This window comes from Phalacrocorax carbo, chromosome 10, assembly GCF_963921805.1.
Source record: "Phalacrocorax carbo chromosome 10, bPhaCar2.1, whole genome shotgun sequence".
Lineage (NCBI taxonomy): Eukaryota > Metazoa > Chordata > Aves > Suliformes > Phalacrocoracidae > Phalacrocorax > Phalacrocorax carbo.
This window is the reverse complement of record NC_087522.1, coordinates 17,886,311-17,899,147: the sequence shown is the minus strand read 5'-3', so window position 1 is coordinate 17,899,147 and position 12,837 is coordinate 17,886,311. Positions and strand designations below refer to the sequence as shown.

Genomic DNA, 12,837 nt, shown 5'->3' with positions numbered 1-12,837 from the left:
AATCCCCTTAGGGTCTTTGCTTTCTCAAAAGCTTTTAGCTAGAAGCCTTCTTGAAAGCTTTATGGAAATCCAGGGAGGCTGCCCTTCCCCACGGAAGCTACCCACTAACTCGCAGGCTTCCACAGACCACATGCTGAAAACCTATTCAACTTCCCCAGGTTATTCAATACCCTTCTCTTTCTTGAGTACAAATAATCTTTTCACCTTTAGAAATTCACAGGCACTTGCTAAGTTACAGAATTTAAAGATATCCCCAGAAAGTCTGAGTGATTATTTTTTTTCCGGAAGTGAAACAACCTAACATACTAGGAATACAAAAATAATAGATGTGATTTACTGAGCTATTTCCAAAGTACTTAAAAGCATGCATGATTAACAGATTCCTCTTAAATCCCCATTTTTCATCAAGATCAAGGTCTTACATCACTAAACTCATAACTCCCTGTCATACCTTATTATTGTTTCTTTCTCCTCCACTCCATTTAAGGCATCATGTTACTTCAGCTGAATTAGATAACCCAGCACTTAGTCTTAATATTAAAGCAGGCCCCATGGTAACATTCACAACTATACATATGCTACAGCGCAAGAGCTGCTTGCATTGTGCTGTTACAAAACAGACACGCTTCTTTCAAGTCTCCACTCCAGCAAACTCCACAAACAAATCAATTAGAATCTTTGATTCTCATCTTTTAGTCCATCAACACCAGAAACTCTGGATTAGGTCCCTGTAACTCCCAGCAGTTGGTCTGAGAGCTTTGCACCCAACTAAACTACTGAAGCTCAGAGTTTAAGGGATTCTAAGTTATATTTTGTGCCTTTGCAAACAGGTGATAAATTTACAGGATCAACTACATTCACGCACAAGGAGAAAACTCTTGGGGAGGGGCTGGGATCAGGCTAGTTCTGCAGAAGTAAGCATCAGCAAATATTTCAGTTACTCGTTTGTTTACCATACATGGGTGAATATGCTAAAGGAGGGGATTCATCAAGTAAAGAGCTATATAAATCATGCAAAGACAACATTTGGAGGCTGAGAGATTATTGCCGAGTAAGTTCTATACTGATACAATAACTCAAATGTTTTCCAACATAGGACATTAGAGTTCCTTTGCTTAAGTGGCACGAGAAATGAGTTTAACATTGTCTTCAAGTGCTATTTAAAAACTATGCAAGACTTGCAAGTAACCATTTCACTCTGCTTCCCTGTGCAAAAAAAAGGAAGCATAGGTTTTCCAAGTTCCTAAAGAGATTTTGGTTCTGACAAAAGACATTAAACATTTATAGGGACTCTGAAGCTTATTTTGCCTTCTGGAACATTTTTAATTTCACCTAAAGAGAAAAAGGTGGTGGCCTCATCTAAGCAATAAAAAAAGTTTAAGTGTCACCAGTAAACAGGAATACTTTGCTGCACGAATGAGACCAATATAACAACGGTCAGCTTACAGATTTCACAGATTTTAAGAACAGAGAAGCAATTAACATCTCCAGTGCAGTATTTAATGGCAGAGTTTCACTAAACCCATTTTTGCCCCACAGTTCACCTTCCAATCATGCATTCACATCAGTCTGCAAATAAATACCAGTAGACTGCCACTCACTGCTACTGACTTGTGTGTCCAGCTTTAAGTAGGTTCTCCGTGTTAGCAACTCCATTGATGCTCTTACTCCACTCAATCTTCTGACTGATTGTATCATCAAATAATGACCCAAGGGACATTTGGTTAAAGAAAAGAGACCTTCACAAAATACAGAAAGTGAGCAAGCAGTGGTCAAGCGCAAAGCACTCTGTGCTCTTCCTATTGGACTTCAAGAACTTGAACCACAACCAGTTTTAACATAGAGTAAAGGCAGAGCACGGAAAAAAAAAAGAACAAGTTTGCACAGGCAGGACCCAATGAAATTAAGCCTGAACTTCTAAAGGAACTGTCACCATAGTCTCAGTTACTAGCAATTATCTTGAAAATATGTTAAGAAGTTTGTTTGTTTTCCCTGAAAAAGAAAGAAAGGACCCAGAACAGAAATGCAGCATATTTTCTCTTTGAGAAATATGATCTTAAGTCACAAAGTGAATATGCAGGCAGATGAAAAGCTGCCTTGGACTCACCAAGGAACTGAGGACATCTCAGGCTTCTACTGACAACCAGCCCAGAATTTGTTTCATTGCTTTTTTTTTTTTGTATTACAACCCTAGACAACAAAACAGAGATTTTCTGGGTTGTATCAGTTTAAGTTATTATCACCTCAGAACAAACCAGTGTTAATTTTTTTTCCAAGATAATTCTGGAACCTGCTGTTCATAGTGCGGTACCCGCTCCTGCAAGCACAGCCTTAGATGTGCCCGCATTAACCAACACTTGCTAGCTCACTGAGAAGTTCAAGCTGTTTTGTACAAACACAATGTCATTCTTGGCCACTGAGGCACTTGCTACCAAGGGTGTTGATACTAACATAAGTCAGCTTTTTACTATGGAAGACCCCAATCTTACCCAACATCACACCAGAGAACTGAGGCTCTTGCTGCCAGGGTGGGTGAAGCTGGCACTCCTGCCCTCTCCAAGCAGCATATTCACTCCTGCCAACTGATACTATAAGTTTAGTTCTTTTCTGTTAACATAATCTTTATTTTTCAAAGTTTTGCTAGCTACAGCAAAACCCACTCCCCACCCAAAACCCAACAAAATATTTCTTCCCATTTAAGTTTGTTTTGTATATAAATATAAGAGTGTCTTAAGCTCTCCTACAGGAGATCAGCATTTGAAATTCTGCTCCAACTCAAAACTTAAACATGAAAGTTTTAGCACTAACCAAAACATTAGCAAAAGCTTATCACAATCAGCTGTCTTAAGCTGACTAGTGCAATCTGGCCACAAGGAAGTGATTTGCAACTCTCAATTAACTGTTTAAGGTCCCAAAAGACAAGTGAGACAAAAGTACACGATATAACTGTGTTAACTCACTGAACCAAGCACAACTCAGTACAGTACGATGCTGGAAAAAGAAATATTGGATCCACAAGTGTTTCACCTTCTCCCTATGCACAACTGACTGTTATAGGTTTCCAGAGCCTAAGCCTTTCTTTTTCCTTGTTAAAAGCAGAGCCAAGCTCAGACAACATATTGATTTCACTACCTCATGGTATTTCTTCTTGCTTTTTTTTCCAAGCAGCAAGAACAAAGGCACCACAATCTGCTGGGCCATGCTTGTGTGAGCTGAACATAACAATGACCCATGGTACATCAAAGGCACATGATAAACTGGTAGCCATCAAGATCAGCTTTATGCCTAGGGTGATGCATGTATCCCTATTTAGCCTTAACAGGCTAAGGAGGAAAAAGGACACAGAAATATACTCTCTATTTTGAAGGTAACTAAGAAATATATACGTAAATGAGTTTAGATCAGATAAACACCCACAGAAAAGACTAACAGGAATAGGTAGAAAACTTTCGCAATATATATGCAAGTCGACTTTGCTTTTTTGTTTTAGTTAGGGCTTCAGTTTTGCCCCGTTCTGGCTTTTGATGTGCTTACAGCTGAAATTCATAGATAACAATACCAACTTACTGATGTTAGAGTATTTTGCATTGACACTTCAGAAAGCTTTTTGCTGTCTGAGGACAAGAAGCCATGTGTGCACTTTTCAATGAGGTGGCTTTTTCAGTGGGGCATCCCCTGCAGTGGAAATTGCTTCTTCATGTAAGATTTGTCTTTCTAACCAGAAATTTGTTGGCCTATGAAAAGCTCTAGGAAAGGGTTATGACAAGAGGTTAGGCAGTAAAGGAAGGAATCTATGCCTGATATTGCAAGTTTAAGTACATGGAAATAGTATCTTGCAGCTTTACCCATCCTTACCACTTTCTCCTGAAGTTGGGGATGGTGGTGGAGTGGCAGCAGTAACACTGTGTTTGTCCCAGATGCTCTCCAAAATACCTGGCCAGAGAGATATTTTTCAGAACAGCCTGCTAGAAAGACAGATTGATCTAACAAACATACTGGAGACTGCAGGAGATACCTGGTAGAACAACTTTTTAGTGCTGAGAAAGAACTTTGTCTTCTCTTAGTGAGCCCAAGTGCTCATATGCACAATCTCAATTCCTCAATTCCTCTTCACAAAGAAGGGACATATGTAGCTATCCAGCTGCTCTGCTACACAAGCTTGTTTTATAGAAAGCTGCCTCAAGGGCCTAAGGGCAGAGTGGAATGTTCAAACTGCAGAAGCAGCCACTACGTCGCCCACACATTGCTTCACTGAAGCCAGAACATGCAAGCTTGCTAGTGTCTTAGGGATGGTGAAGGAGGACATTTGCTTTAATGCTGGAAGTGCCGTAACTCATACCTGTGAGGAGCCCAAGCACTGTTTGCACCTGGTCTAGGAGCAGCTTGCGTAGCTCTTCTTTCCGGGCTACGCTAAGATCTTCCCGCGGACATGCCAGTTCTTCCGAAGTAGTTTTCAACATGATCAGTCCCAGAGGAGTGGTCACAGGAGACTGAATTAACTGAGAAGAAAACACATGAATGCAACATGTGATGGTAACATTCTGCAAAACTATCAGCTGACAAATGGGATTACCAACACTATTAGTGGTTTACAAGTGCTTCAAGACTGAGGGAGTAACAGTTCCCACAGTTTGCAGTGCTGGACATCGAGAGAAGAGAACTGCAAATATTCAATTTCTTGAGACATTAATCTATGGTGTTGCAACAGTTCAAGTACCATGGGAATCCTCAGAGTTTCAAGAGAGCTTTCATAATGTCATTGCACACATTCTCTGTTCCAGCATGTTTACCAGTAACAGTTTGTTCCTTCTGTTTACTGCTTTCTGCTGACATCATCACTTCTCAAAATTGCCTCAGCACCAGCAGTGTCACCACGTAACAGGGCTGCTGCTGCAGCCACGCTCAGGTCAGAAGCCTGCATCATGAGCCACGCAGTTTCCAATTAAAAAGCCCATCCCTCCCCACACAGACAAAAAGCTGCAGCCAATATCAGATGACACCAGAACACAGCTAAGGGATCTGATCTCTCCTTGCAGCTGTATTGCATCTCAAACTGCAAATCACATTTGCCCTAAAAAGAGTAACTTCCACCTCATGCAGGAATAGGACTGGAGAAAGCAATGATTTTTGCCTTCATTAGTCACTGGGATATTAAAGACACATTTAAGTGGGACAAAGTTTTATTCTCAGCTGAAAGACAACACTGCTCTTCTCTGTTGATCTGGAACATCAACGTGATTTATGCACTACTCCCTCTGGAAGGAAAAAAGTCTAAGGCCAATCACAATTACTTCAACTAAACCTTGAAGTCATAAATTCTGTAATACACGCTGACTTCAGTCCTAATCTCCCTGACCCTCCAAACCAGAGACAGGCTGAGTTAACACCACTAAGGCTACACAGTTTGGTGAAATACTGGGGCGGGGGGGCAGGGCGGGAAGCCCATCTAAAAGCTTTTAGTCTAGAAGTATGTGAGCTTGGCTTTCGGAAAGGAAGCACGATGACACAGAAGCAGACAGCTAAAGAATTAAGTGAAATACACAATTTGTTAGTAAGTTGCGAAGAGACTGGACAACTTTTCTCAGAATATTTTCTGACAGTACCAGGAAGTTTAGCAATACCATGCGCTGGCACTTCAATCGTGTTAAACAAATTTTATACCTCTAAGTAAGTAGCACTTTCTATGTAGAATTACTAGTTTTGCATAATGACACTAGAACAGTCCAAATTACTCTTCTTCTCCACCCCTCCAATGATGCAGTAAAAGTTTTAGAGACAACTTGAAGTACTGGGATACAATTTAATGATAAAGAATCAAACAGTTGCTTCAAATTATCTCAGAAGAAAGTAATCTGCAACTCTAAAAACAAGTCATTGTGCTCCTACGCTACTCTTCATTATTTTGAGGTCTTGGAGTTCAGGATCAGCATTTTTCTTCCACCTTCTCAACATTTTTGGAAGGTGTCCGCTATAGAAGTTAATTTATGGGAGTATTTCCCTCCACAGCTGAGTGCACAAGGAGAGGCTTAAGGAAAAATAGATACCCAAAGTAGGCTCTGCAGTCACTTAAGATAACCTCCCAAGTGCTAGAAAAGCAAGTAGAAGCTCAGAAAGCACTTCAGATCCAGGTGAAGTGAAAGCCAAAACTGTAAGTGTGGACAGTTCTCAGAGTACTTATTGTCAAATTGATAATTCAGGAAAAAACTGCAGCATATCACACTACATGACTACAGAAAGCTATTTGAAAAGACATTACACCAGTTAGGAACAAGCTCTGTAGGCCAAGTTAGTTTTTTTTTTTAATTTTGCAATTAATACTAAATCCCTTTGTCTTAACAAATAAACTCCTGACTCTCCAGAACTTTGATTTATTTAAATAACTGCCTCGTGGCTTGTCTGTGGGCACAGCTGCATTCAAATCATGTAATTATGTCAGCAGAAAGAGACTATGCAGCACTTGAATTTACACTCAGCCTCTAAGCCAATTATGAACATTTTTAGGACAACCAGAAGCAAAGTACTCAAACCAGAAAAGGAGGTTTGTACTAGCCTATTCTGGCACCAGCAGCAGTGGGCTGTTAGCCTGGCTCAGGCTTCACTGGGAAGATACTGAATTACAACCAACATTCAAACTAATGGCTCTGTCTCAGCCAGGATCCTCAAATGCATGCTCTAGTCTTCCTGCTTCCTGCAAGAGCCCCCTTCAACACCCCAACAACATTCCATTAGTGACTTTACATGATGAGAGGCAAAGATACCCTAAAATCTTTGGTACATTAACTGAAAAGTCTCCAACAGCTACATTCTGAAACTTTGCTTTTAAGAATCATCCAGTGGTGCATCCAAACTGTCTTTTTTCCTTAAAGAACAACCCACAACCCACATTTTCAACAACTACTCCTAAATATTTAAAATTCAAAGTGCAGTTATACTTGTTGCACATATTGTTCCTTTGTCAAAAAAACCTTATAACATTAGAAAGAAATGTAACATGTAGGAAGCTAGGAGTTATTTGCAAAGTTAAAGGAAAAGGAATTTAAAAAGGAACTTTGTTTTTCACGTTAACCTTCGTCAAGGGAAGTCACTACTCAAGTAAACAAAATAACATCTCTCCGTGTGAATGAAACCAAGTTTTCCCTTTAGAAACTTCTTACCTGCAAGATGTTAGTGAAAAAATCATGGTAGAACATTGGCCAGTCTTGCCGGCCAATATCCACAATTACTTTGCAGAGTTTGTTCCTGATGAAGTAAGGCAGAGTTTTATGGTGAGCTAGAAGGAGCTTGGGCAGGCAGCTGCGGATCTCCATTTTGTCTTGAGATGGGACCCCAAGCCACATCTTATTGATTAGATTCTGGAAAAGAAACAGACCTCCCAAATGAGCTCATCTTAGTCATGCTTCACTGAAGTTAAACAGTGAGAGAACAGACACATGACAGAGCACCAGGCAAAGCTGTTGCATCTTAAGCCCCAGGGTTGCCCTGTCTGACGCAACAACGCACAGGCAGGGAAAATCCTGTAGTTTCCAAATCTGTCCAGGCCTCCCACTGACATGGTGGGTTTTAACATAGTCAGTTAAAAACTTAGGCATCTACATTTGATGTAGTTCAACCTTTTCTGCTACCATGTGCAGACCTGTAGATAAGGAAACAAGCAGTTATTAGCAGGCTAAACATATGATGTTTCTCTTTTTAGAGCTCTGATATAGGCTCGCTGGGTGAAGAGCTGAAATTTAAGATGCTTTACCTGCTCAGCAGTCCAGCACCAACCCCAACACCTTTAACAACATGTAGAGGTGAGTGTGTGCAAACTAGACCAGGCAGAACAAGAGCAGCTTAGAGGGCAAACCATGCACTGGTAACTAACTTGGAATAAGCTTTGCTACCTAATGGGGTACTCAGGCAACTGAAGACAGTGATGGCTCAAGCTGTTGAACAAAATTCTCCAAGCTTGTCTCTTACAAGCCACACAGTGTATAGGGATGAGCTCTAACATAAAAACCCAAAACCCACTCCCACCACATGAGATTTGTAGAAGCCCTCCAACATTAGTTTCACAAAAGATGGAGTTTCAATGCCCCTGAAATTGCTACCAATAACTCTTTGAACACACCAGCATTTCTGTTAACTGACAAGTGACCAGCATGTTATCATCTCAACTGGTTTTGGGTCAGGCAGAACTAGTTGGTGCGCATACAAAATATTTCCACTATCTTTTAACCCTGGGCATCTAGAATTTCCCCTTTAAAGGGGAAGCACAGGCTTGTATGAAGCAGAAACAAAAAGATGGTAACAAAGTTTAGTTTTAGATGACTCTGATGCCACCTGGGTCTCCCAAGGCTAAGCTGGAAGGTCACCTGAGTGATTGCCTTGCAGTGACAGGGCACCCAAAAGTGAAGTGGCTTGTTGCAGAAAATGGAAGATTATTTGTGGTTAAAGCAGATCTGATTCACAGTACACATGTACTGTACAGAGGTACCAGTTCACAGTGTAGAGGTACAGAGGTATATTTATACATGAAGTGCCTCAAAGAGGTTGCTTTTTGGGTTTTTCACAGAGAAGATCCATAAGTGTTGCTTAAAAACAATGGTGACCCAACTGAGAGTTCCTCGATGCAAATCCAGAACAAGTTTCAGAGGCCCCAATAAAACTGGAAGTTGCTTCAGCTTTAATATTCATGCTTTAGTGCCTGCTAAGTTTTGTCCTACTCATTCGACCTGAAAGTGGCAGCTTTCTCCACCTGTGAAATGTTTTTGGGAAGGTGTTATCTCTTCCAAAACCAAGAAGTGAAAATGGTTCATCTGGAAAGGGGCCATGAGGATTTGTATTCCTTATATACCTCTAACTTCCTAGACATTCTAGAAAACACAACATTCTCAGGAAGTTTTGGGAATGATCCTTGTGTTTATACACATGCTTATACAGACATTCAGTACTAAGACAGTTGAAGACTAATGAGTTGCAGAGTATGACAGACTATGGTTATGAGGACTAGTCAAATGCACAGCTCTACAGTAGTTAACTTTGGAAATTCAAGCTCCTCAATGGAGAGATCCATTGCAGGCTGCTGCTGTGTGACATCCATCCTCAAAGCAGGGAACAACTCCCTTACCATTTGTCATGACTACCCCTTTTTGAGAGGAAGGCAAACCAGATTCAGTTTGCAGACCAAGTCCAGACTCCCTGTGCAACCCCAGATAAATAAAGTGAACATTTTAAGTGAAGAAGCCAACAACAATAACATCGATGATTTGCCCTAACAACACAACTCTTAAGAACAGAGCTGTTTGCTCTATCTAAAAAGCGGCCCACTGCAAAGGGCAGAAAACCCCTCTGAGGAGCACAGCTCAGACTGCCAACCCAGCCAAGAACAAAATGCAGAGGCCACAAATGGACCAGGGTGAGGCGTGACATTGACCAAGTCCCAGAATTATCATTAGGGAAAGCCACTGCACTGCTCACTGAGAAACCAGTTGATAAAACAAAGCTGTTCACAGAATACTTTTGTTTCTTCCAGTATATATCAATATTTAGGCTTTTAACCATAACTTTGTTCTTTTATAAATAGGTAAAGAGTGGGAAGTGGTCTTCTAAAAGAGACCTTACACTTCTACAACTGGCACATAAGCTTGCAGGATGATGCAAGAGCATCAACCACAACTACAAAGATGTCAGAAAAATAAAAGCAACTTTTTATTAGCATTAAAGTTTACAGTAGCTAGTAGCAGGTAATCATGCACATATTTCTGACCATAAAGAGAATATAAAAGCAATAACAACTCTTAGAAGCATTGTGCAGAAAACAAGCAGCCTCTGAACCTGTAGGCAATTTGTACTTAGAGATGCCAGGAACTTAATTCTTCAGTTTGTGTACAAAGATTCATGTTCTCCTACTCTTACCCTGCCATTAAGCAGTCTCTCTAGGAGAAAGCAATAAAAGCATCTTTTATCACCATACTTACTAGGACTGCCATTTTAGACAAACATTTTCAAATAAAATCGATTGCCATAAAAAACTGCACTAGACAGAAAATGCACTAAGCAGGCAACAGTGCACATCTTACCTCAAACACAGTCAAACTGTACATCATTACATAGTCATTTCTTGTACTTGACAGGAAATAGAGGCAGAATCTCCAGGCTCCTATCTGCTGGGCAAAGTTATTTAAAAGCTCCTCTGAAAAAATAAAGTATTCAAAAATTACATTAAAATTCTTAAACAAATCCATAACAATGTATACTGATAGCTCAATAACACACTGAGCATGGAAGAAGCCCATGTTCAGGGAATGCCTCAAACATCCTGGAGGAGGGAAAAAAAATAAAGTCACACTCCAAAAATATTTAAAGCAATCTAATAATAGGCTTTAATGAAAACAAAATAGGTATGTCATTTTACAATACAGTTTTGACATAAATACTACACCAAACTAATAGCTGAATATTAAAACAAATCACACAAAAATTAAATTACTAGCATTACCATTTTATCTATAAAAGCTAAATATTGCGATACCAGGTCACTGTGAAAGACCAGGAGCACTTCAGATTGCTCACAGCGTTATAATACACCCTTGTTTTAATGCAATTGCTCCAGCAGCCACGGACTTTGTTGTAGGTCAACATATCAAACACCTCTCCAAACACTCAGGTGCAGGATTTGGTCATCTCACATCAAATGACAACATGGCAAATGTGGCAAAGAGAAGAGCTGCAAGAGCTGTTTTATAGGCTAATCGAAATTAAGCCTTAATTGGTTTCTTTCCTGCAACTTAAGCAAGAAAATGGGGGATGCTGAAGGCTTTTACCCAGCAGATCACAACAGGAAAAAACATACCACACACAACTTGCCTAGTTGCTTATTCTGTATTTTACCAGATTTCTGGGAGATGTCTTTCCTGCTTATCATACTTTTGGCACTGCAGTTACAGAGATGACAGAATTTTGAGAATAAAAACTAACGGCCCATTTATGCCCATTAACTATGGATGCAAGAAGCTAATCTAGAGCACCTGTAAGGTCTCTTCTGGTTTTCAGAAGGACATATTTAATAATACCAGCCAAAAATGAGACCTCACTGTTTATTCCCACTTGTCGTTTCACATTAACTAGGACAGCCTTCTGCTTTCCCTTCTTAATGCCGAACAAATCTGAAGTCCATGTTCCATGTATAGGCAGAACATAGAGGTTTTCCAGGACACCAATTCAACAATGTATAGGCAGAGAAAAACATAACACCCTTTCCCTACCCTAACCAACTTCCTACCCTTGACAAAAACTACATCTCCATGCTCATAGCATGTCACAGGACAGTTACCAACTGTCCTGCCCTGAGACCTCCGAAACCCACACTATGTAAGCCTTTACTTCAAGTTCATAAATAAGCAGGAGAGGCTAGATGCCAGTTTGGTATCAGATAGACCAGGTTGAGCTCAGACCAAGGCATCCCTGCTGAGGTCTGTAGACAGCAGAAAGCAAAGGGGACCATCCTTTAGAAGTGGCACGTACTCACCTATCTCACGTTTCCGCTCATTTGTTGTGCAATTGTGGAAGAACTCTGTCATTAGACTCTCCAAAGCCCGTAGCGAGGCCTCTTCAGATGCCTGGGAATGACATTTAAATGAAAGAGTTAAAACTAACTTGCACTCTGACTTACACTCAGGAGGTTGGTGTCATTCATATCACAGATGCACCTAAAAACCACCAAGAGCACGAAGTCCAGGTGGAAGGCAAAGTAATCTGGAATTTAAACCGCTCATTGGTGTCAAGTAGCAACAAGATTTATCCACTGCAAGTGAAAGCTTTAGACATGAAGAACTATTTCCTTAGAGGCATTAACTAACGAAAACAAACCAAGAAGTATCTCTCTTTTCTTGGTAGCATTTAGTAATTTTAAGTTATCTTGCCCTTGTCAAATAATTCTTACAAAGCAGCAAGTTCAAGCAAAGATTATTTCAGATGTTTAGAGGTAACAAATACAGTGATAGCACGGGGAACATGGACTTTGAGAGGACTCCTGACACCTATTCCTGTCTTTGCCTTGGCACCGCACTGTGCCACGCTGCCACCTGCAACAACACTGATGGTGCTCAGGAAGCAGCAGTTTGAAAGGTTAAAGAACTGCCAGTACTTTGAAAAGCAATATACAAGTATTCAGCAATTTGATTCATGAAGAACATCCCCCCCACCCCAGCCCCAAATTTAGCCTTTATTATTGGAATTCATCAGTTACAGTTCAGTGTTTGTAAGTCCTAAAAAAAAAAATTACCAGAATTAGTGTACAGCCCCTGCAAGGTCACTATAGTTTTGCAACTTTCTGGACTTGGGATGATTTTATTCTAGTAACAGCTCACCACTGAGCTTCGCCTCTGTAGCTGCGCTGCACTTCCCTTATGGTCTGAAAGCCTGATAATGGATAGCGGTACAGCCCATGCTATTAGTCATTCCTCTAATGTCTTCAACGCATGCTATCAATAACAAATGCATCAGGATTCAAGCCCGACCTTCCTCTGCACAGAAACAAAGTAAACCATTAAAGAAAACTGAAACTTCTGCCTCAAAAAAAAATAAAAACCATGACTGGCAGTCTTCTGCAAAGAAACAAGCGAGAGAACTTGCAGATACACTATGGGCTTCTGCTGGTTCCCATTTCCATGTACAGCAGTTTCCCCAAGGACCACCCTACTCAACCCTCCCCAGGGCCATGCAGCAGACCACCCTCCTCAAACAGCCCAGGGTTGGATTAACCCTGCAGGGGATCCCACAACTCAACACAACAGCATGAGAACACAAATTCAGCTCTATTCTCCAAACAACTGCAAATGAACACCATGCATTCTC

General features: G+C 40.7%; 1 protein-coding gene across 5 annotated transcripts in view; it reads right to left on the bottom strand.

The window, feature by feature from the left end:
• XPO6 (exportin 6) overlaps positions 1-12,837 on the bottom strand; it is a 56,848-nt gene that overhangs the window by 28,030 nt on the left and 15,981 nt on the right. For all 5 annotated transcript variants that reach the window (XM_064462162.1, XM_064462163.1, XM_064462166.1 and 2 more), the window contains exons 2-6: positions 11,510-11,600; positions 10,062-10,174; positions 7,155-7,352; positions 4,340-4,499; positions 3,856-3,933 (exon numbers count right to left, since the gene is read on the bottom strand). In XM_064462162.1, the coding sequence (XP_064318232.1) occupies positions 3,856-3,933; positions 4,340-4,499; positions 7,155-7,352; positions 10,062-10,174; positions 11,510-11,600 (640 nt within the window). The remainder of the gene's footprint in view (positions 1-3,855; positions 3,934-4,339; positions 4,500-7,154; positions 7,353-10,061; positions 10,175-11,509; positions 11,601-12,837) is intronic.